A 25149-nucleotide genomic window follows, 5' to 3' on the forward strand; every position below is an offset into this window, starting at 1 on the left:
CTCAGGTCCATTCTGTTTTCTTTCAGTGCATAAATCTGGCAGCTAGTCCCACAATTGATACCTGAACAGGAACTCACGTGCTGCACAGAGCTGGCCAGTTTGTTGCAGCCATATAAAACATCCTGTCCCAGCTGGAGTGCCGTGCTAGGTTTGTCCCCCACTGCCACCAGTGATGTCCTGACCCTGTTCAGCTGCTGTTACTTGTCCTGGAGTACCAGACCTCAAGGTCCCGGTGCTGTTGCCCGAGGTGCTGCTACACTGTGGAAGATTTCAAAAGGCCGCCAGTGTGAGGAGCCGGAGCAAGACGGCTTTGTCAAAAGACTCCAGCAAATTCTCGTCCACATTACAACTTAGACCTGAGACTTTCATCCCCTGAGGAAAAAGTGTTGGAAACATGGTGTGTTCCTCTTCCCCTTCACAATAAGCACAGTAAAGAGTAACTGAATTGGAAGGCAAGTCCTCCCAACTTTTCCTCTTGAGAGCTGTTAGTTTATTTTGTTTATCCTCTGAACTCACTGAAGTAACTTTTTTGAGGAAAAATCAAGATGGGTGAAGTGCAGGCCAGACCCACAGCTGACAGTCCTCCCCACCTTGTTCTTCTCCTGTCTTTTGGAAAATATGCCTGCAGCCATCTCACACGTGACAACTCTCACCAGGTACAGGCTAAATGGTGCAAATCAACCCAGAAGAGAACACTTTGTTCTTTTTTTTTACCCAGAAGAGCACGCAGCAGTATGGGTAGAGAAGAGGAAAGCTAAACAACTTTCCAGAGTAATCTCCAGCCAGGGGTTACCTATGGGAACACTAATGAGAGTCTGCAGAAAGGCTGGAAGCCGACAGCAAACTGAGCGGGATAAGCTGCTGCAGGACCAAGAGCACTCTCACAGCATGCCCCCTCTGTTGCTGTGACAACAAAACTCATTTGAAAACACAGACTTGACTTTTTTTTATTTCAAAAGACAGCAAATTTACTTTCAGCGATCAGACTGAAGCCCCCCCCGAAAGAGGAGAAGGCAACAACTAATCAGCGCCAAACAGCCACACAAACCCAATGCGTACATTCACGTTCTCCTCCTTCCCTTTCACTCTTTGCAAGCAGGGTGCTACTCAATCAGTATGCTAGAAATGCACCACAGACAGCCTCTTTCCTACCAGATGGATGTGAGTACCTGTGGCAGTAAACTTTGTTGTATGTTTGATGTATCCTGAATGTATCTGCATGCAAAGCTAACAAGAATCCCAGTCTAAGGCATCACTACCATAAAAGTCACTAAAATACTTCTTTCAAGTTTCTAAGGTCTTTCCTTAGATTTTACTTCTCGCTTGTTAATTCCTTTCAATAAACAGAGAGAGGAGATGGTAAATATTAAATGCAGGTAAGTTTCAGCAACTCAAATTATCATGTGCATTTGTGGTTCACGCTCAAATACCAAGAAAAACACGGCACCTCCCAGCATACAAATGAGCTGATCTGAATGGGCATACCTATTTCAGGCACAGCTTTTGCAGCGCAACGGGGGGACTGTGTGCCTCGCCAGAGCCAAACTCACAATCCCATCTGTATGCAGTGGTAACGGACGTGCAGTTGTGTGCATCTATCTTTATATACCCATATACAGTTTAGTAAAACTTCCCCAACAGACACTCCATGCGGATTCGTGTCTCTTACCAACCAGCTAGATCACACAATGAAGACCTGGGGGGGGGGAGCACAGGCATGAAGGGGAGAGACAAAAATTTCTGACACCCCTTTCCAAAGCAAACCAGTAAACAAACAAGGGAAAACAGAGGCTGCTGAACGCATAAACATGTGAGCATGGCTAGCCTGAAGGGGAATGTGGCTGCAAGTAAAAACAAAACTGACTCCCTGTTTCCCTTGTCTAGGATGAGGAAAAAAAAATCAGAAGATAAACAACTAGGGTAACTCTTGAAAAGCAAACTGGTTTTCTAAAACTCCCTTTTCTTGCCACCTTCAGGAAAGTAGAAGTATCAGCCAAATAAAATTTACTTCACTTTTGAAATATGATTTTTAAACTTGTAGGAACCCTCAAAATAGGAAGAGGTCAGATAATCAGTTTTCACCCAAAATCAGAAACTACAGGACCCAGTACGGCAGATACAGATCACTACCCGCACAAAAGCTGAATATACTGAATATTCCCACCTTCCTTGCAGTACCAGGCAGGTTGGTACATGCTGGTTTCATTTAAATAACTTTTATCCTTCTGGAAATCTTACTGCAAAGTGTTTAAAGAGATCTTGAAAGAGAGAGATGCATACAAATAAACTGGATAATGCCTCCCCAGTACTTGGCAAAATTTCAGAGATGAATCATACATTATGGCTGTGTAAATTTGGGCTTTGTGTAAGTGATAGCGTTCAATTCTACCCACTCCAGATTTAAATCACAGGGGATGAAGCTCAGACATGTAATGGTTGATGTACATCCTCCACTGTAAAATGCACACTTACTGATATATCAAAGGGAGACTGTTCTTCTCTGAATGCTGAGAGAACAATTGAACTGCACATCCAAATGGGAGCATCAGTAGAAAACTGAAGAGATGATGAGGAGGATCCCAATATTTAGAGTGCAAGTAAACCCTGAGAAATCTTGAAAGAAGAATTGCTGGGGCTAGACGGTTGCTGGATTTCAGATCCAACTGACCAAAACCACGTAGCTTAGGCTGCAGATCAATGGAGTCCTTCAAAGCCATCAACATTTTCTGTTCCCAAGACCATGAGAGCTCTCGTTACTGTCAGCTGTGTGGGTGTCAGCTCTTCTAAACGTGGATGGAGCCTCAGGTAGCATCCCACCAGACTAAGTTCACCTCACTTGTATAGCACTCATCTGCATCTTTGAGCATCAGCACCAAGTTGCTTCCCCTGATGTGGAGCAGAAGGCAGGGAGGCAATGGGCACAACAGAGATAGACAATGAACAACAGAGGACACCAGCAAAGAAAATGGGGACCAAAGCAGGGTCATGCCCATACATCTGGTCCTGCCAACATTGGCCTCCTTCAAAGAAATAGTCAGCAGACGAAATTTGGAGGCAAGCACGGTTCAAAACTATTCCCTCCTGACCTCCCTTCTGGTTTTGATACTGCTTGATGACAAATGAAGGGAAAATCACCACATTGAGACAAGGTAATATAGGACAACTAACTCACGCAAAACGTTGCAACCTGGATGGTAGCCCACACACTTTAGAGATTAGCTGAAGCTCTGAAATGCAATTTGAGTAACTTCCTTTGATGTGCCATCTGGTGAATCATTTACTGGGAACGTCTTAATCACATCAAAGGCATCTATCAATGCACTCGGATTTTCTCAGCGTTTAGGACTCTGCCTGTATATTGCACTCAAGGAACAGATATATTAGTACAGAATTAAACTTTACCGCAGTGCTTTCTCCCACAGTAATAAAAAAAATCTGCAGCATATTACTACTATGGCCTCAAGCACTAGATTTTAGAAGAGCAATATTTCACTATTACCTCAAAAAGGCTGCTACACTACAATCAGCCTTGCTCATGCTTCTGAAAATTTGTAAAAATAGACACACATCTGTGGTATTAAAAAAAGCTTAGAAGCATATTCCCCTATTAAGGGGACTCATTGACAGCATGCTCTAACATCAATTACATTGATGTAGATCTAGGGTAGATTCAGACTAGATATAAGGAAGAAATTCTTCTCTATGAGGGTGGTGAGGCACTGGCACAGGTTGCCCAGAGAAGCTGTGGATGCCCCCTCCCTGGAAGTGTTCAAGGCCAGGTTGGATGGGGCTTTGGGCAACTTGGTCTAGTGGAGGGTCTCCTTGCCCATGGCAGAGGGGTTGGAATTAGATGGGCTTTAAATGTCCTTCTACTAGTCCATGATTCTACCACATCCGTTCCTTATACTCAAAATGGAAATCCTGCTACCACGTCTCCCTCTCCCTAAATCCTGAGGTTAAATCAGGGTCATATTTACAGAAGAGAAAAAAAAAGAAAAAAACCACAACCAAACTTTCTGGCTACTAAATACAGTTTTAAAAAACAACACACAATTATATTCCCGGAAAGCCACGGCCAGGTTGTACCAATTTGCACGCGTCAGTCTTGTCTTGCTATTTAAAGGGCTTTAACTGTCTTATCCCCCAGCATCTCCCTAACGTACCCCACACAGCTCACTGGTTTTTTTATGACGGCTAACAGGGCCCCCGCAAGACCCCACGAACCCCAACTACCCGGTGCCCAAGGCAAGCAGGGGCGGGAGAGGGCTCCCCGGGAGGGGAAGGGCCCCAGCTCAGCCCAGCTCGGTTTAGCCTGGCCCCGGGGCCGCTCTGCCCCCGCTGCCCCACACCAGCACCCAGCCTCTACCCGCAGCCGGGTGCCGGAGTCCCCCGTCAGCCCGCCCCGGGGCAGCCCGGCCGCTCCCCGCCCCAGCCCCGCCCCGTCCCGCCCCGCGGCGGCGGCGGCCGGGCGGCGAGAGCGTGTGGCGGCGGCGCCGCGCTCGGCCTGATTTACGGCTCTGCTGAAAACGGCTCCCCCGCCGCCGCACCGCCACCGGCACCGCCACCAGCAACAAGTCGGGTGAGTGCGGCGGTCGCGGGGGCGGCGACCTTGCGGCCGGAGGAGGTCCGCGCCGAGCCGGGGCACGGCCCCGCCCCGCTCCGGCAAGGCCCGGGCGGCCGAGGCGAGCGGAGCCGTGTCGCGTCGCCGGGGCCCTGCGGCTGGCCGTGCCGGGCGGGTGCCTCCCCGGGCGCCGGGCGGAGATGGCGCGATACCCCTGAAAAACCACCGGGAAAGTTTCCCAAGTTTCCCGGCGGGCCTGCCGGGCCGCCCCGGCCCCGGGCGGGCGTGACCGCGGGCTGTTTTCTCCCACCCAGGGCCCGGCGAGGAATGCAACAGACCGCCCGGGATGAAGGCAGGCACCCCTGGCAGGAGCCGCTCAGCAGCGTCAGCGTCTGCCTCCCCTTCCGCTGCCCGCGATGCGGCGACCACAGCCGGTTCCGCAGCCTGTCCTCCCTGCGGGCGCACCTGGAGTACAGCCACAGCTACGACGAGAGAAGCCTCCTGACCAAGAGCAGCCTGTTTTCACCCCTGAAAGACGCGGAGCTGATCTCCCCGCCGGAGCCCGCCACTCAGGGTAGCCTGGGGAGCCCCGGCGGTGCCATACAGCAAAAAGGGTCCTACCTGAATTTTTGCGATGCGTCCTGCGAGAGCGGGAAGCGCGGGCAGTCTCTGGAGGTGGAAGCCGAACGGCCCGTCTCCTACATTGCAAACTATGTGTCGGCTGACTCTCCCAGCGAGCAGATCTCCAAACCCGGCCTGCCGGCCACTGACTCCAAAGCCTCCTTCGAGGCACACGTCAGAGAAAAGTTTAACAGGATGGTAGAGGCTGTGGACAAAACAATCGAGAAGCGAATCGACAAGCTTACCAAAGAGCTGGCCCAGAAGACGGCGGAGCTGCTGGAGGTGCGGGCGGCTTTTGTGCAGCTGTCCCAGAAGAAGCAGGAGGTGCAGCGACGGGAGCGGGCCCTGAGCAGGCAGGTGGACGTGGCCGTGGAGATGATCGCAGCCTTGAAGCAGCGCCTCACCGAGTCCGAGGAGGAGCTTCACCGGAAAGAGGAGTAAGTGGGGAGGCGAGGGCTGATGGCTTGGTGCGGGCTGGCCTGCACCCTGCCTTTGGGGAGAAGGAGGGGACACAGTTCAGTGGCTTGCCGGTTGTAAAAGAGCCTGGTGCTCACCAGGGTCGGATCACTGTATTTCTGGAGTTGTAGCCCATGTGACCGTGTCTCCTGAAAGGCTGGGGACAGCTCCCCGAGCAGGTGGCTTTCATGCTTGACTCCCAGTCAACTCTCACGCTCTCTAACGCCTGTGTCGTACCCTTGGTTTCATGGGGGTAGGGACAAGTAGAAGGTGTCACCAGCACGTAATCTGATTTACGCTGACCCTCTAATCTGTTATCTTTTTAAGATGAGATGGGTGGATAAGTGCTGGAGGAAGTATGTAAGAATTCCGAACAGCACCTTTTCCCTGAAGTCATCCCACCACAGCCAGCCACAGGGCTGCCTGTGCAGTGGGACGGACTCCCGTGCAGCAGCAAAGCTGTACCAGAGACAGTGCTGAAAAGGCCACATCCAAGAAGGTGTTTTAGATGGACACAGAACTGTGAAACTGGAATTGCTTATATGGGAATGCGAAGCAGATGCCAGAGTTGTTCTGACTAACGTAGGCCATCTAAAAATATGTTCGTGATGCATCCATTAAAAATGTAGTGATAGCTGATATATTATTTATACATGAACTACTTAGTTTATTCAACACTTGCAGAGACCTTTCAGGCTTTTTAGAGCAACACAACTTATTTTAGAAGAACGCAAGTAAAGAGCTTTGGTAATGGAGTGCCTCTAAGCCAATGCATCAGCTTACAAAGGGAAGATGAGAAGTGCTAGTTGCCATGACGCTGATCTTCAGAAGGAATAAGGAAGGTGGTGTAGGAGTTCAGTGTAGGAAGTTTGGAGGGCTTTCATCATTCCTTCCTGTAGTCTAAGGACTAGAAAGAAAAGATGATGATGGCTCCTATATCAGTAGGAGTCGTCTGTCTTGAAGGAGTGCTATAGATTTCCTGGGAGAGGGTACAGCAAAGGTGGTAGGATTTGAGCCTCTGGAGTGTGTATCTTCCTTGAAGGGATAGTCAACAGAACCTCTGATTTTTTTTGAAGTATTGGGTGATCCTCATGGAAGAGAAGATTGAAGGACTCAAGGTGAAGCCAAAGATAATACTGGAACTGAGACAGATTAGAAAGTATTCTGGTAGGAGGCCATGAAGATAAGTTTCAGTTTGAAGCAGTTTTGGTATTCCTGTCTAGCCAAGCTCTCCTTATGGGCTCTTTCATCCTACTTGTTCTAGAAAAATGTCTTAGAGTGGAACCTCAGGTAAGCAGCCATCTTAGGCTAGATGTTGAACTTCAGATATCAAAAGTTAAGTGGCATGAATTTCACCCCAAACTAAATGCAGAATGTGCTTTTAAAAGTCCAGGCTTGAGATCCACAGGAAAAACATGACTGTCAGGAGAAAGCAAAAACCAGTCAGTGGAGCAAAACCAGAGTTCTGCAGTGCTGCAGAAGAAAAGAGCTTGTGGAAAAAGAAGAAGGGGGAAATGGAGCTATTGAGGTAGAAAGAACGGGTATGATACAGGGAGGACAGCAAAGGACACTGATCTGTGAAAAGAACAAGGCAGCAAAAGTTGTAAATTTATACTAGGAGAAGGCACGAGGAAGAGGCCGCTTGTCCTCTTGGCAAACTTTAGTAGCAGCAGTGGCAGGCTGTGGTTCTGAGGCCAGAAAAGATTGAACACAGAATGAGAAGTGGGAAAACACTGTCCTTCACACTAGGATGTTGCGAGGCTCAGGAACGGGGCAGGTGCTCAGATGCCTGCTGTTGTAATTCTAGCCATCAATAAAGGAGGAAGGTGTGAATGTGTAAGCAAGATGAGGAGGTAGCTCTTAAGTTGGTGTTAAGGGAAGACTGAAGGTTATTTGGCTAGTAAGAAACGCTAACCAAAAAAGGCAGCTGCACAAGAGACTTCACTAGTAAGGTACTCTGAGGAGATTGGGACGGTAGGCAGGGTGTAAAATTAGGTAGAGTTCACCTAGGAAAAAATGTTATTTTTGTCTTGTTCAGATGGTTCCTGCGTTTCCCATCTTGGGGGAATAACAAGGGATAGTGCCACAGAAAAATGCACTGTATGGTTTTCCAATTAAAAGGTCATTGTATAATTAGCAAATTGAGAAGGAAAGTAGGTATAAACAACGCTCTGTAAAAGCAGGACTAGTACTTTCAAGGGCAACTTTTCAGATTTGAACCTCTAAAAGTGCCTGGGACACTTAGCTTTGTGCCAGCAGCAGGGAGGCACCGGATGGTATGCTCTAGTAGAGGGGAGAAGAAAGGATGATCATGACTTTGGTAACAAGTGTCACTTGTCTGGTTTTCTCATGGACTGTTAGTAACTTCTGAGACATGTCTACATACTCAGTCCTTGTGTATTCAGACACTTAATGGTGTGCTGAAAAGACTCTCCTTCAAAAAAGGAGAATCTCAACTTTGGCTTTGATTTCTGGAAGAAGTCCAGATGATTAGAAAGCCAAACAAGACTGCTTAATGGAAATTGCAGAAGCAGGAGTTCTCATTGCAGATTGTGGAAAGTCAAAGGCAGCCCTTAGGGACTGCTTTGATACTTGCTGACCTTCAGAAATAAATGCTTTCATCAGTTTCTTTGGATTTTTTTGTTATAAGCAATCTTGTGAATATGTATAACTTTTCCCAAAACTAGCATTGATATTGAGCCACTGTAGCTGCAGAGTTGTTCCTCTTTCCTCTTTATAGGAAAAGAAAAGAAAAAGAAACCACCTTCTTCCCTGAAACACCTCCTTATCCTATTTCTGAGGAAGTAAAGGAAACCAGTCTTCCCTTGGTCTCTGAATGGTTGTCCCTCCTACCAGAGATCATAGAATATGGTGCATGTGAAGGCAAGAAGGGGTTTATAATCAGTACGTACTTCTAGATCTCAACAAGACTGAGGTATGGCTACTGTAGATCAGTCTGGGTTGGGGGGACCAACCCAAACCAACCAACCAAAAAAACCCAAAAAACCCACCAACCCCACAAGCTATCCAAAAGAGGAGGGGAAAAAAAACTCTAGTCCAAATCTTAGATGAGGTCACAAAAACTCTTCTTTGGAGGCTCTTCTAGAGAAGAAGCTGAAAACTTTTATGGGGATCCCTTTGAGTAACTCTTGAAAAGTAACAATGTTCTGATAAAGAAGTTTCAGGTGTTTATTTGAGTATTCATTCATGTCCACCTACTCTGTCACTATCTTACATGAATGAACAATCACTATCAATGATTAAATTACTCCATAATACTGAGTTTAACAATCCAGTGTATTGTCATCTTTATAAAATGTGCCCAGATAAGCCAGGGACCTATGTGGGCTGTTAGGCTAGACCTACTTCTACATGTAAGAATGAAAGAATTAACCAGATGTGGGAGGTGGAAGAGGATGCATTTGCAGGTTTAACCATCTGCCCTATATATTTGCTATGAAAAAAAAAAAAGTGAGATTTAAGAAACTTCCCCTTTAGAAAGGTATACAAGAAGATGATAGAAAATAACAGTACAATTTCACTTTGGGTAATGGCTCTGATTTTATATCTGACTGTGAAGGCAAATAGGAAAGCTGACAGAAAGGAAAAATGTGCATTAGCAAGAATAATTTGGTTAGGAAGCCCCAAGAAGGCTTAGGGAGGAGAGATCTAAATTCTTTGTTTAAACATCTGGGTTTCCTGAATAAGGAGATGGAGCTGTTCTAGGCCTCAGATCTTTCCTTGTGCCCAGCCTAGCAAAGGCAGATATTGCACTGCGGTGACTCTGGCAGTGCTCAGCAGAGGCAGCAGACCTGAGATCACTTTGACTTGATGGAACTTCATTGCTACCTGTAAAAGCCCACATGTCCTGAACCAAGCACATGAGAGAGAGAGATATGTACAAACTGTGATCCACCGAGAGGCTGCATTGTCAGAAGCTGGCTTCTCTGATGTGTTCTCCAAAGCAAGCAGCAAGTCTGTAAACTTCATAACTCTAGGGAGTAAATTCTTCTCAGAGTTACACTTTTGCTAATCAAAGCACTAATTTCAAATGACAGCACTATGAGGTTTTACTGTTGACCTCTCATTCCGATTAGAGGGAGGAGTGTTGGTTTAGGCCACCAGCAGACACAGGGCCGCCCATTTGCAGAGTTTGTAGGGTCAGTAAGGTTATTTCTTTAGACTTGTCAGTTGATTATTTTTTGTTTGTTTTAAAGAAAGCTTATAGCAGTCCAACAAAGGCAGCAATAAAGCAAAGATACCTTTTTAGTTCATTTTCATTTTGTTCCCTGTGCTAATACGCACGTGGGTACGTGCTGTTATACTGGTGTGATGCCCTCATGGAGATGAACTGTGTTGAGGGGTAGGAGAGGTGGAGGTACCACGCTATAGTAATACTTAGCTGAGGTAGTATTACTCTAAGCACAGAAAAGTCTTACAGCAGTCACTCGTGTCACATTCTCTTATTTAGAAAGTCCAAAGGCCAAAGCTTTTGTTTATTTTTTTTGGGGGGGGGGGGGGGGGGGAGATAACTGGATGTTCTAGAGGAGCAGGCACAGCTACCAAAAACAGGTCCCAGTTCACCAACCTGCCTCAGTTGGGCCCTGGACAGTTTTGATAAATGATGGCTACAGGGTCTGAGCAGACGAATGATTTGAGTAGAAAATGGGCCCTGAAAAGGGATTAGTCAAAGTTTGATGAAGGAGAATGCAACTCGGAGTGAGTACTGTGATCCTAACAATAACACGGAAGCCTGCCCAAAGGGAGTAAGACTGCGTTGAATAAGATATCAAGAAAACCATTGAAACTAAAACCAGCTATGAACTTAACTTTTAGATGACACTGAGAGGCTTGTTTCTGGAAGTTATGTAAGAAAATGAAACTAGTAGAGTTTGATTTTCAGTAAGTCTGAAGAGGGTAAGCATTTGAAGTTATGGTCCTCCACTGGAAGCTACCTCCAATGGTGACTTAAACAATTTCACTTTGTCTCCTAGTTACAGGGTAAGAGCATTAATGTAGTATGTTGCCATAGCGCTACAGTAATTTCTTTAACCAGTCTAATGCATTTTTTTGAGACTGTCTGGTCATGCCTCTGCTCTGGCATAGCCTGGAATGCAAGGGCTATTTCAGAGTAGCTGTGGTGGGGAGTAGTTATTCTTGCCAGTGGCTTCACCTTAAATTTGCAATTAATGGAGTTATCTGCAAGTAACATCTTGACAACAGGATTAAGAGTTGGCTTTTAGAGATCACTGCAATTTATGGTTTAAAACAACAGCTTTCCTTAAAATACAAATTTCATTTGCACAACAAAACAGTTTTGATTTTGCTCAGAGTAGAATACGACCACAACTACACATTGTTCTTCCACCCTCAGTTTCAGGTGGTCCCGCTCCCTCTTCCCCTTTTCCTTTCATCTTCCCACTCGAGAGATTACTCCCCTGCAGCTGCATTGGTTCAAGTGTAGCATGACTATCCCACAGAATGGCTCTGTGAAATAAAGCATTTTAATCTTCACAGTATCACCCCAGTAAGTTCAGGGCTCAGAGTGAGAGCACAGCCCACTGAATGGGTGCAACTGGTAGGACAGTAACTTTCTGAGAGGAGGATGTGTGAACCTCTTAAATTGAATGTGCTGATAGCGGTGCAGGGATCTGAAACCACAACCTAATGAATAACAGATAGCAGCCTTCAGGCGTTAATACCAATGGGATGATGTATGAGATCAGTGGTGTTAATACGTAATGAATGTACGTATTTTAAATATTTTCACAAGTAAATTGCTTTACCACTTACTGTAGTAGGAATTTTCCCATCTTCAGGTAACATAAGTGCTTGGTTCTCTATTGATTTTAGACAGAGTTATTCCAAATACAATTTTCTAAAGGGATTTGATACTTGGGTGCAGAATCTGCATAGAGCCTCATGCTTGTCTCCACCTACAGAGCAGTTGCAGGTGTTGAGGTTGCTGTAAATAGTCCTGGGACCAGTATTATGTATCTGTAGGAGGACTTGGTCACAATGCGAGAAATCATTAGCCCTTCTTGTCAGTTGTTAAGGAGCTGGAGCTGTCCCAACCTCTGCAGCTACTCTCTGTACCACATGCTTAACTGCTGAAAGCCATACAAATACTAACTGCACCTGCAGGGTTCACATGCCAGCAACTGCTCCCATAAACAAGAATTGCAGCTCCCTAGTCCTGCAAGGAGCACTGTATAATCTAGTGGTAAAGGCAGAATAATAAATGTCACCTGGTCAGTCTATGATTTATAACTTTATTTACCACATCTCATGCTCTTTCATGGCAACAGCCTCCATAAAGAATGTTTCAGGATAAATTTCAAGGCAGGCTATGTGCAGTTTTTCTGTGAGGGCAGCTAGGTTGCAGTTGGAAAGCAAAACACCAAACTAGTTAAGTCTGGTTAACTATAACAGGTTAATTACCTGGCAGAGTCAGATTAAAATAAAAGCCTTGGCAGCAAGTCTGTCTTGCCTACAGTGAGTCCTTCCCTCTCCACTTGTTTTTTCAGCTGAGCACCTCTGAGTTGCCTGCTGCACTGCCTAAATTTCCCCCGGACTCCTCTGGCTCTGGGAAGAGCTCTTCTCCGGCAGTCTGGCAGTACAGGCACCTCCTGCTGTTCTTGGACACCTCCCAGGTTGCATCCCCCTTGTCTTTCCCTCTCACTTGCCTCGCCCTGTTGCCACAAGCTGCTGGCAGTTCGATGTGCCCTCTGCTCTCTGGGCAGCAGCAGCAATCCCTCCTCCTGAAAGGTTTTGTCTGATAAGAGCACCCAAGACAAAGCCAGAAACCCACCTTTCTCCCCGCTGCCCCGCCACAGCCCTTTAACAAAACATTTTGCTGTACAACATACCTTAATATCAGTATAATAAACTGAGCATCACTCTGCTATCCATTACAGAAATTTACAGAGACCTGAGCTGCACTGAGCATCATCTACTCCACTCAGAAAATTTAGCGGCAGGATCTAGAGCTTACAGTGCTACAGCGAGTGCCGGGGTGCAGCTGAGCAAAAGGGGCAGGAGGCTGCAGGCTGTCGGGCAGAGAGCACACGGAGGGGCAGAGCAGTGGGAAAGAGATGATGCTGAGAGCAGAGGAGTTCACAAGGGGAGTTAATAACTCTACATAACCTTTTCTCAATATAGCAGCAGTGCTCCAGATGTAGAATAGTCAGCACAGATTAGCAGAGACCTCTCATTAGAAAGGGCAACGTTTCAGGTCTGAGCTAGGCTTTAACAAATGATTCTGAATGTTTCAGGTGAGCGCTGCCGACAAGCCTGTTCTGGCAGGGCACAGCGCCCAGCGGACCCGTGCTGCTGTGCTCGGATGCTTGCCTCTACCAAGGGGGCCTCACAATGCTCATGGGCTCAGCTTCCCCCCGACTTCATGAGGAGCAGCATCTGCCCTCTCTGAACATCCATGTTGCCACAAGCACAAGAGCAGAGAGTAAAAGATAGAAGTCGTATCACATAATCCCCCCCAAAACTGGCAGAGGCCTGGAGAAATAAAATGAAAGTAAAATAAAGATCATAAGCAAAAAATCATCATGGATATCTAGAAATAGAACTGAAGGGAGAGGGTCATCAGTATGGCTAACAAAAAGTCTGGGCAAACTACAAGAGACAAGAAAGGCAATTAAACAGATACACAATGGCTGGAGTTCTTTGAACCACTTCCCTATTGTTCATAGTGGGAGGAGGGTAAAAATTCTTCTGGGAACTCCCTTCAGGTAAGCAAGGCAGAGCCATGGCACGCAGGGTGCAAGCTCCCTGAAGAAGAGGTGTTCCAGCAAGTAGAGAGACTTATTAGCAATCACTCCTCAGGGCTTGATGTTCTTCTGAGAGATGAGAATGAAGTGGAAACAAAGAAAGTAGCTGAACTGACAGGAGTGCTGCTTATCAGGACAAGGCTTGTGACAAAGACCTAGTGGGTGGGTATGTCCTGGCTCCTGACTTTGTAAAGGGAATTTACAGAGTGCTGGTACCATTTCAGCCCGCAGGAAAATTTTTAGATAAAAGTTCTTAAAGGCAGGTTCATAGTCTATACAGAGGCAGCTAAACAAACAGAGAAAAATTATGGATGCTACTACTGCTGCTAATAACGGTTCCTACAAATAATGGCAAGGAGGATGCCAAGTTATCTTGAGTAGTCTAGAAAGCAAGGAAAATACTAGGGAATTTATTGACAGTATGTGTCTGTTCTCCTGATGGTCATCTAAGTCTTGCAGAAAAAACACTGCTTCCCCCTGCCCCCCTTATGACACAGCTCACCAACGAGATATTTGTAGGAAAGGAAAATTTGTAGGTGATCTATTCATGCCATTGAGCAGGTGATTAATGAACACTTTTTAATTACCTTTGCTGAGACAATTACAAACGTTAGCATTCTTGAAATTAGCACCCTTTTAGAAACAAATGCCAGGTCCTCAATGTTTGTGGCCTCCCACTGCAGTGAAACATGCAAGCTGGCTGCAGCCCCGGGAGGGACATCCTTGTGGTGTCCCGGGCTGGCAGCTCCCCGATGGAGAGCCATTGGCCTGGCGGGCCACACACCGTCCTCCTTCCTTACCCAAAGGGTAACGGATTTGGAGCCAACTTGCTGCGTTTCTGTCCTTTTGAGCTTCCTGACCACTGGGAAAGAGGAGCCCAACAGAGTGCCAAGGGCTTCAGGTTGCTCCTACACTAACACAAAACCGGAGTGGCATCATGAAATCAAAGAAGTTAAAATGCTGTAAGCGCGGTGAGAATAAAGGCCTAAAATTGTCCTTAATTAGTTTAGATTGGCTTCTTCTTAAGCATTCCTCAGTGGCTTTTTATTACCAGGTTGCTCTGGGTAAGCTAATGATCACAGAAACTGTACAGAGCCTTGAAATGAAATGGATTAGCTGAGCTTAACAAAAAAGGTACCTCTCTGTTTCTTAAGCCAGATTTTGTGGGTGAATTAATACAAACCAATATTCATCAATGTTCTTCGTCCAAACAATATGTGCTTGTTTTTACCTCATTCCTACTGTTAGATCAGCCATGCAAACAGCCTCTTGCAGTGCTCTGCTGTGGTTTAGAGCAGGCAGACACAGCCTGAATCCAAATTTCCATAGCTGACCGCTTGTGCCAAACTCTTCTTAGCATAAACCAGCTCACTATTAAAACAACTATACTGAGTTAAACCATTATATGCAACTATACTGAGTTAAAACAATGAAATGCAGAGAAACTTTGGATTCGTTGTAAACAAGCTAAGCTTTGAAAGGCTATTTCTGCTACAAACTGTTTCCTAGTTTCTGCTTAAAACGCTTTTTCCTCAGGTGATGTATTTCTACCACACAATCATGCCCTTTCTCTTTTGGCAAGCACTGGTTCCCCCAGCTCCCATGCCCTCAGTTTTGTACAAAGCCAAAATTAACATGGTTTCATTGGCAGAGCAAGAACTGTTTATCCAGGTACTTATCGTCTGGGGAAGACCTACACGCTCAGATTTGCCATTTGTCGTACTACGTGGCTCACTCTGTAACCAAACTTCTCCCACCCAGAAACTACTCTGATATCAGAGGTCCAAACAGTGGCCCGATTGCTGATAGCAAACTGATAGTATGCAGAGCACTTCAAAATGAGCTATGTCTCGGCACAGACCTGGGACTTTTCACAGTTGGGGGTGCTATCTGTTTCTTCCAGTTGCATTACCAGACAAGAAACATATCTAAACAACTGACCTAAAACTTGCTCTTCCCACGCACATACTCCTTGGTCTATAATTTGTAGATTATCTGTTAATCTCCTGTGCTCCTACTAGCTCCAGATCATAACACTGCACTTTGATGTACTTGCAGGATTGCAGCCAAAATGAAGTTTAATGGCCACAGAAGCTCTTTTTAAGTTAGGAACCACCCCAGTAGCTACATTAAACTACCATTGTAAGATTACGATGAACTGGGAAGATGAATTTGGGGGTTTGTCCATTTCTCTTCATGTTTCAGGGCTGATACTCACATGGGTAAGTAAAAAAAAAAAAAAAAAGTGTCTGTAGCTGTCTCCAGATACCTCAAGAGGCGATGCTTAATGACATTTCTACCCTGTGGACCTCTAAGGACTATTTCCAAGAGACCTAATAATGTGACAAAAAACCCCAAACCCACTGCCCATAAACTTATTCAGCATTCAGTGTTCCAGGTCTTCACTGTGCCCACAAAAAGGTTGAAATCTTTTAGTAGAGGTGAAGGACAGAAATTAGCCACCATGGGCTATTGCCATGAAAACCAGGAGAAGCATCAGTAATTTTTTGACAGCGGTGAGACCAGGGCCCTTCCCATGACTTAAATGTGGCCTCTTTGTAATGTTTCCGTCTCGCAGAGAAGTTGTTACTTTCAACCACTTCCTGGAAGAAGCAGCAGAAAAAGAATTGCGGGGAAAAGCCAGGCTCCAGCACTTCATTGAGAACCTGTTGCAGCGCGTGGATCTGGCAGAAAGGCAGCTAGAATATTACCAAAATCAGCAGATGGTGTGCAACCACACCGACGTCAGCGAGCACGTGGTAAGCCGGCAAAGTCCTTCCCTGCATTGTCACCCACCACCGGAGGGAAAGTACTGGAGTTTGAATTCGGGTGGGCTCAGTGGGACAGGCTAATTGCTACTCCAGACGGATTTGGATTTATAAAATGTTTCTTTAGGCATGTTTGATTTATGTTTTAAAGTGCCTCTTCATACGAAGCAAAAGGAGCAGAGAGTGTAAGAGCAGCAGTAGAGTCCCTAAGATGGCAAAGGGAGAGCAGAGAATAATGAAATATTTGCCAGATATTTAGTTTTTTTTCCAGCTTTGGCTATTGCGGCTGTTACCTTTGCAAGAAACACTTTCCTTGATGTCACTTAGTGACTTGGCAGTTTTTTGGAGATCTCTAATGATTTTCAGGAAAGATGTGGATCCCTACAGAGGACATATCAACCTGCTGGCAAGTCAGGTTGCTTTCTGTAGTTACCTGTCACGGGACTCTTAGACATGCTGAATAGATTCCCACAGATTAGAAACCAAAGTTGTGTGAACATTTTTTAAAATACATTATTTCTTTTAAAGCCCTCATTTTTAACACTTAAACTCAGTATTTCCCCTACAATGCATTACATTTATCTGGCAAGTTTTAGCCACATGACTTCCAAAGAACGTTTCGGTGTAAATGAATACGCCGTGCTGCCTATGCTAAGTAACTGCTCATCCTGGGAGGTGGGAGGAAAGGCATTTGATCACGCACAGCACTGAACAGGTCTGTAATGGTGGAAAGCAAAGGTTCCCATGGCCACTTGGAAGACAAAGAGCTTTAGGCAGGACCTGGATAAATGTAGATGTGCTGAAATCTAGCACAGGACATCTCAAACATTGTCTGTGAGAACGCTGAGGGGGACTGTAAAGCTGTGCCTCTATTAAATCATCTCCCCTGCTCTTGATGTGTTTACCGGGATCCCTGGCTCAGCAGTGTCCCTTGGGGAAGGCACTAAATTTTGAGGCAGCTGCCCTGCTTTCTGAGTGACTTCAGCATTCCCCTAAGGTCATCCATCCAAATACTGACCAGCCTGACCTTCAGGAGGTAATTACAGAAAAGCACACCATGAGATGGCTCCAGACTCCATCCAAAACAGATGACAAGCAAAGTTAGGCTGGGCACAATTCCATCTGCAAAGTGTGGACAATACCAGGACAGAGGGAATGTTTACGAGAACATAATAATTTTCAGATACCAGATCTGACTTGCTTGGCTCGGGTGACTTCATTAAATGGTACTCAAAGGCTCAGTCTAGTAGCACTGATACAAGATCAGTACAAAGAACGAATTTAGTATCCTGACCAATTTAGGCTGAGGTGGCATTAACCACCTCCTTTCCTGACCCCCACTAAAAGAGGGACTAGACAAAGTGTTTCCACTCCGTGAACCAAACTGTTGTAAAAAATGAAGTCGTGCAAAGTTGTGCTGGCACTGAAGCTATGCTGTCCCTAGCTGGTCTCAGGATTTGGGGTGGGAAGGGAGAGGAACACTTGCATTCTCACCCTCCACCCTTCAGTGCTGCTGTAGGCAGAGCCAAGGGCTCATAGCTGGAGTTTCATAGCCGCTTGTGTAAAGGAAACGTATCGCTGCAAAATTAAAGGCTCTGAGAGAAAGTTAATTTAATACAGCTTATTCAGGCACTGTCCCTTATTAATTATCTTGAACATAATAATTATTTCTCATTGTATCCATACTGTTTAATCCAATGTGAAAGATCTCTGTTCAGCCCACACTTCTTTAGCAATTTACTTTGATTACAGTTACGATAAAAATAATGGGGGAAAAAATCCAACCACTAACAACTCACACGTTACAAATTTTAAAAACAGATGTAATAAGCTGGAGGAGTAATAATCTGTAAAAGGGTTTTTTTTCAGTTCCTTTCATGAATATTCTTCTAGTTTTAACAGCAGGTGAGAATGGAAATATGATTTTGAGGACTGCATATATTTTATCCCCGTACTTTAATTACTTGATAATGTAATATTAATATCCTGTTTCTGTTTTCTTTGCAGTTTACAGACATTTCATTAAATAAGAAACCCAGATGCCTGTATGTATACCTTTTTATTTTTCTCTTACTTAAATATACTAACTTGACATTCTGCTTACATTTTGGCTTTTGCGTTTCACCTTATCCAAAAGCCTGAATCAAGTTGGGTTTGGATCAGGTTCTATACTTGATTATGATCTATATTTATGTCATGTAATAGAGGAAGAACAGATTTCTGCTAAATTAAAGCTAAAATCAGATATTCTTAAAAAAAACCCCAAAACCCCACACCTATTTCTGTTAAATGAATGACTCCTTCCTGCTTACTATAATAGCCTGTTGTAAAGCTACAGCAGTTGAATCTCTTCAGCAAACACAGGTCAAGTTTCAGCTGAAAATATCTTTAACATTCTGTAGGTAGGAGAGAGACAGTTGTCATTTCCTAACTGACAGTAACACTGTCAACTTAAAAATCACATGTAAGCAAACAAGCACCCTGTGCATGGGCACTAACAACATCTCAGGTTACTCAAGCAGCTGTCCTAGGAGCAGCAGAACTAATTGGGGCTGGTTTCCCATGTCTTTGCGACTTGGGCATGAATCCCAGCGGCTGGTTCGGAGCATTATGCGTGCTGCTGGGCCAAGTGCATTCTTCCTCAGGGCAACCTTTCTCAGTGGGGACCCGGGTTCGGGTCTTTTTCCCGTTGCCCTGAAACCTGTTGCATCATCACAGGTCTGGGACTTCTGCATCCCTGCCAAGTTTGTTTGTGTTTGACCAACAAGTTCAAGAATTACTGGAAGACCGAGACACACATGAACAGATGGATGGGCTGGAAAATAAACTAAAAATGCGACGTATAGCCTACTGGGTTGTGGAGGGGGGAGGTGTGGTTTTTGCTCTTGGGGTTGTTTTTGTTTTCATATATCTTAGTCCTAGCAGGCAACTGGCCAAGTACCCTTTTGCTGATAAGCAGTGTGTGCGTTAATAATTAACAGCATGGGGCTTTAGCTTTGTTTTTTCTACTTTTTATTTTCATAGCTTTTGTAGTTTGTGGGATTATTTTACCTGCTGATTTGAGATTCTGGAAAAACTTGATTGTCCAAAGTAGACTTTGAGTTGACTGAGTAAACACTTTTCAGGCTTCTAGATGTCTTAATATGATTGGAATCAAGGGAAATAGAATTAAAATATAACCAGTGAATTCAGTGACTCAGAGATGAGTCCTTCCACTGACAAGTCTTTGGTCTAAATATGACGCAGTTTGGTAAAACCCATTAATTGCTGACAAATCGTGGGAGTTCAAAGGCATATATGAAATTATTTAGACATTTCTGTTTAACTACCGATATACTTCTCCTTTGAAAAGACACTGTCAAAAGTAGAATTTAGTAGTAGCCTTTATTGGGAGTTACCAGATTAAAAATACGCCAACTCGTCCTTCGAAGCAAGAAGGATAGAGGAGAGATTGCTCAGAGGAGTTGGAAAGTTTTATTTTGCTCTGCCTGTTCTGTGGATGAACCCAGCGTTTGCATTCACTAAACCAGCTTTTTTAAGAGCTCTAACTCAGCTAAGTACATAAAATGAGGTTTTAATGACAGGTACCAGTTAAAAAAATTGGGAAGCGTTACTACCCATCCAGAAAATTCAGTGTAATCTCAGGGAGTTTGGGGCTGCTGATGGCTTATGTTTTTTGGTATCAATGGCTGGACTTGCAATCCCTCTTGCCCCAAGGCGTCCACCTTGCTTCCCAGTTCCTTTTCTCCAGTTTCTCCTGGCTGTTTTCAGGAAATGCCCCACTGAGGGCATGGCAGACCTTTGCTGAAGCTCATTTCTCAAGGCACTGAGACTTGTCTGCACATCTGTGCCTAAATCAACTTTAAATGCCAGCTCCCACTGTGAAGCAGCTAAGAATTGGGTCTCTCAAAATCATAGAAACCTGTCTTGAAAAATGCCTGATGTTTGTGAAATGCAGCAAGAATAGGATGTTTCTTAAGTGCCTGTGGCAATGGGGTGCATTTAGTCGCATAATTTCAGTCTTTCTCCATAATGCGACAAATGAGGAATATGTTTGAGTAGAAGTTCAGATTCTCACAGTCACTTATATCAAGGAGCTACCACTTTCGATGAAAAACATTTTCTGCATCTGGAGCTGGCAGCGTCGCATTTCATGTGCAATGACTTGCATCTTCATCTGTCTTAGATACCTTCTTACCCAGACTGTGAATTAGGGACAGACGTCCTTCTTCTCTACCATAAAGTCGTTCAATTTAAATACAGTTTAGCTTTTTTTAGGCAATCCCCTCTGATCACATTAACCTTGACCACCTTCTGGTTTTAAGAGCATCATTCAGTGCAGTAGAGGAGTGACTAATGTCACCTGCAATCACCTGCAGTAATGCCTGCATGTGCTTTGGCAATAAATGATGTAACTTTTTCACCATAACAACATCTGAGAAAAACAGAACACTACGTCTTTTAACAACAACTCAGTAATGGACTGCAACAAACAGTGCCCAAGCAGTGATCATAAACCAGAGTGGCCAACACTTGTGCACTTATACAAGTCATTTCTAACCCTTAGCAAGTGGTCAGAGCACAGGCCTGCACCAGGCCAGCGTGGCACAGAACCTGCAAGCTCCAGCTTGGACCTGCATGGCATTTTCCCCCTAAAACTTCCCCATAGGGAAGTCTGGTTGGCAAAGCTGCCAGCCAGGTAGAACTGTTCTGTAGGTGAGACTTGGTTCCCGTGCTGTTGACAGGCCCTCACTGCCACCCACCAACAAATACACTCTTCTGTGGCACCCTTCTGGTCTTTTAAAGAGCGGAAGAGGGCTTGCACTGTACGCACTTGAAAACGGCAGCTTTTTCCAAAACTGGCTTTGTCAAGTGTGCAATTTTGTTTAACTCCCAGGAGAAGTAATGCTACACATACGTGGTTTCCAGAAATAACGAGCTATGGAAAATAGCCCTACGGGAACCCTTAGGAGATCAACTTGTACATCAGCACATCTGTTCTTCACTTCAGTCACAGTAGCTGGGCAGACATGAGCTGGTGCCTTACGTTCATAGTGCTGCGGTTAGACTACACGTAGCTGCTGTAAAACATTCCAAGATTATGTTAAAAGAGACCATAATGATCTGACTTAGCTAAACCACGGAACTGCAATTTCATTGTAAAATTTCAGAGCAGAGGGCAGCCTTTGCAGCACCAGGCACCATGCTGTTACTCACCGATTTCAGCAAATCCTGCTGGGCCTGAACCATTGCAGAGAGAACAAAGAATTCAGCTTATTTTAGCCTTTGAGCTTGCATACCCCTCTTCCCACCAATTTCTGTATTCCCCTTTCCTCTTCTCCTGTTTCAAATCAAAGCCTAAAAGCAAAGGTAAAGTTTCCTTACATGGGTGGCCACGCAAAGGTAGAGCTTGGAGTTTCCTGAGATATTGGCCATTAATAGCAGCAGTTCCCTAGGGCCTGGCTGCAGTCCAGGGCTGAGATTCCACCAAGAAGTTCCTACAGTTTGGGACATTTTGGGGACCTTTCACTTTGCAAGATTGAATAATAGTTATTAATAATCACTATTATTAATTTCAGGAGCCGAGGAAGTCAACACGCTTCGTATAACATCCCTGATGCAAAGCCTCATTCCTTTCAAAAAGGAAGAATTTTGTTGAAAAAAGCAAAGGAGGAAAAAACCAGCTTGCAGCCAGTGAAATGCTTCTATGAACCTGTTGATTACTCCAGAGAAATATGGAGAGCACAAAAGAAAGGTGAACCAGTCTGCTCTGCCAGGAAAGTGAGCGCAAAATCCAAGATGGGTAAAAAGGCAAAACCGCTATAGGAATGGTTAGCAATATATAGTAATGCAGGAGCTTGGCTTCAACAGAACAAATATTGAATGAGGTTAATCATCCTACATTTTCCTATCCATCTGGCCATACCAAAACATATCAGATATAACATATAGAAATATATACAGTATGGAAGATTTATATTATTTAGTAATGACATTCCCTCTTTGGGCACTATAAGAGAAGTTACATTTTATTCAGTTTACATGAAGGTTTTTCTATTTATTTATTTATTTATAGAGCTTATTTTAAATGACTGCAGTTATCTTGCTGGGCAGTACTGTGGCTGTATGTTTAATTATTTTAGTGGCAGCATGTGGCTTGGTAATTTATTTTCCATCTGCGCTGTTGCTGAAGTTCAGAAGAATCCATTTAATCGGCACCTAAATATTCAGTCTTTCAGCTTAGGTAGGTATAAGATCAACGATTAACTGTTACCTGCACAGGCATACTTAGATACAAAAGGTCTACGTGAGTTTCTCAAAGGCTGTTTACAGCAGTAGGTTGCTACCCTGGATTTTCTGCCATGAGCCCAGTCGGGCACATTTTGGTATTTTATTACATACATTAAACCACTCGATCCCGCCAGCAGCCACGTTGTCTATTGATACAAGATTGGGCTGCTCCGTTGTCTGAAGCACAGCTTTCACATTCCAGAAGCTCTCTGGTTTTGCCATACATACCAGCCTCTGGTGTCACTTAGCGAGGAGACCAGAAGCTGGTACCGCAGCCCTGACAAGCAATGGACAACACTGAGCCAGAGGAGAAATTTCAGTTCCAAGTGCCAGCAGCACGTTGTTGTTGAGTGTGACGCAGCCAGCGAAAGGCGAAAGCGACATATGGCGTTGCACAGCACCACGATCAAAGCCTGTGCTTGGTTTTAGGTGAGAGAGGCCTAAAATGGCTGTAATAATAACCGAAACCCTTCCCATTTTTATCTCACTGAAGAATCGTTACAGGGCTGAGAGATCCCTGAATTTCAACTAAAAACCCAAGAGTAAGGAAGTTAAGAGACGATTGCAGGATGGGTATGTGCGTGTTCACATTGGTTTGTGCCAATTAAAAGGATCCTTATTTATCAGAGTATTTATCAAAATGACTTTTTGTGTGTACAGTTTTTTGGTAACATGAATCCTCATGCCATGTTTACAGATACGAGCATCCTGTCGATGTTACTGATGAGATTTGTTTTCTCAAAAAAAAGAAAGGATGGGTGAGACAAGTGCGTGTAATTTATTTTTTAAATGTTCATAACAGATGTAAATTGTTTTTGTGGAAGGTGATTTTTACAGTATGTGTACAAAGATTTGTGAAAAATGTTTTTCATTTTTTATAACTATGACTGTAAGCAGAACCGAGTATTAAAAGACAGTGTATCACTATGATTACTGCTGCAATAAGCACCTGAGTTGCAATATTTTTAAAGCAGATGATGACCCATCAGTCAGCTAGGATCAGGTAACTACAGATGTCATACATTTGTCAGTGTACAGAGCTCCCAGAAAGTAGCAGCATGAAGAAAGAGAGTATTATTCCTCACCTTTATTTTAAATAGTGTATATGGAACGATCAGATATATGTTTGAAGTTTCTTAACACTGTTTCAGTAGAAAGTCACAGTGTAAAACCAATTCAGGTATTTAGGTTGCAATGACATTTTAATATTTATTTAACTACGTCACAAGGCCACATTTGGCCTTACACTAAGCATTGTGTGTGGTGAAAAGGAGTTGTTAATTGTGTTGCATGGGTTTGGGTCAGATCATGTGTTATGACAACTTTCTTAGGCAAGCCACAAAATAGAAACATCCTAGAGTTTTTTCTATTGCTTCCCATATCCTTTCACAAACCTGAAAAAATGACCCTTTTTGAAGATAAGAAAGGTGAAATTTAAAAAGATTAATAAAGTATATTCATCCATTCCTTTATCCACTTGACACTGAAAGAATATTTTTATTTTTAAATGCCTGTTAGTCACCAAAGTTAAGTGCAACTACTAGTTCACAAATGAGGTGTTTATTTTATTATTTATTGCGCCAAAATCTTGACTATAAGTTGTCTTTTTGGGGGAGGAAGAGAGAAAAAAGAGTAAAAGTTGCATGTTCTTAACTTTTCAAAGCCTAAGTTACAGTTACTTGCTGAACAAAGGCCAGGTTATTTAATTAGAAAGAAATTGGATTGTACTGTAACCCCAGATAAAAAGTTTTTAGAATATAAACATTCTAATAATAAAGATATATTTCTCAGTTACTGTGTCATTTAACTCTGTAAACCACATTTCTCACAAAAACCTACCCAGCAGCCCAGAAAGAGACAACAAACAGCAGTCCTGCTTGGACTTCTCTTCATTCCTCAGATAAACCACCACGGCAGTGAAGTGGAGCTGAGAGCTCTCAGAGCATTACAAATTAACCTGAAAGACAGCTAACAGCATCTTGCCTACGCAGTTTGTACTTCTTGTCACCTGCCCCTCTCCTACCATAACGAAGCTTGAAAATGATTCCTGAGATAACCCACGTGGTCAGATAACCTGCCCAAAGCAGAGGCGGGGGGAGTGGAGGGAAGGGTCAGGCAAAGGAAAGTAAGGGCAGAGGGGAATGTAGGTGATAAAGTCTCCCTCACATTGCCAGTTGCTGAATCATCCTTTCAACACATATCTCCCTGGTTATACTTGGAAAGAGAGGTTTTTCCTGTGGGAGAACTGGGTTCCTGTCAAGATGGTAACACGGGAGAGGTGCTGTAGAAGACTGGACAAGGAGATTAAGTCCCCTCAGAGCCTGAATAATGTTCATCAGGAAAAAAAGGCTCCTTCCCAGTCATGTTTACACAATTTACTAGCTCATTTTTAAAGTTAATGTCTGGTCATCAGCAGAACTTGACTGCTGGATATGTGTATCACGTCTATGCTCCATGTCCCACTAACAGAGATGGAACGCTTACACCCTTACAGCTGAGCTTTCTGCTTAAAACAAAATGTTCTGACTGACATGTATCATTACAGGCCAGGAAAACAAGAGACTAATTGAAACCTAGACCTTTACTTAGACCTGTACATGGAAGACAGACAATCATTTTGAGATGCTCCTGCCAGTTGAAGACAGAGCATGTTTTTAAAGCACTTAAT

General features: G+C 44.3%; 1 protein-coding gene across 2 annotated transcripts; it reads left to right on the top strand.

The window, feature by feature from the left end:
- Positions 1-4430: 4430 nt before the first annotated feature.
- ZNF365 (zinc finger protein 365) lies at positions 4431-24271 on the top strand. 2 transcript variants are annotated; one of them, XM_075758827.1, is made up of 5 exons: positions 4431-4579; positions 4876-5619; positions 16001-16181; positions 18198-18235; positions 21770-23411. In XM_075758827.1, the coding sequence occupies exons 2-5, from the start codon at positions 4889-4891 to the stop codon at positions 22014-22016; spliced, it is 1197 nt and encodes a 398-aa protein (XP_075614942.1). In that variant the 5' UTR covers positions 4431-4579; positions 4876-4888; the 3' UTR covers positions 22017-23411. The 2 variants fall into 2 exon arrangements, with proteins under 2 accessions (XP_075614942.1, XP_010296352.2); XM_010298050.2 differs by having other exon boundaries at positions 4445-5619; positions 21770-24271.
- The last annotated feature ends 878 nt before the right edge of the window (positions 24272-25149 follow it).

The sequence above is a fragment of the Balearica regulorum genome, chromosome 7, assembly GCF_011004875.1.
Source record: "Balearica regulorum gibbericeps isolate bBalReg1 chromosome 7, bBalReg1.pri, whole genome shotgun sequence".
Taxonomy (NCBI): Eukaryota; Metazoa; Chordata; class Aves; order Gruiformes; family Gruidae; genus Balearica; species Balearica regulorum.

Bases quoted from the DNA above. Each gene is read 5' to 3' on its own strand.
- ZNF365 (XM_075758827.1), top strand. From the start codon at position 4,889: ATGCAACAGACCGCCCGGGATGAAGGCAGGCACCCCTGGCAGGAGCCG. The intron at 5,620-16,000 runs GTAAGTGGGGAG...TCCGTCTCGCAG, and splicing joins GAGCTTCACCGGAAAGAGGA to AGAAGTTGTTACTTTCAACC. The intron at 18,236-21,769 runs GTATGTATACCT...TATTAATTTCAG, and splicing joins AATAAGAAACCCAGATGCCT to GAGCCGAGGAAGTCAACACG.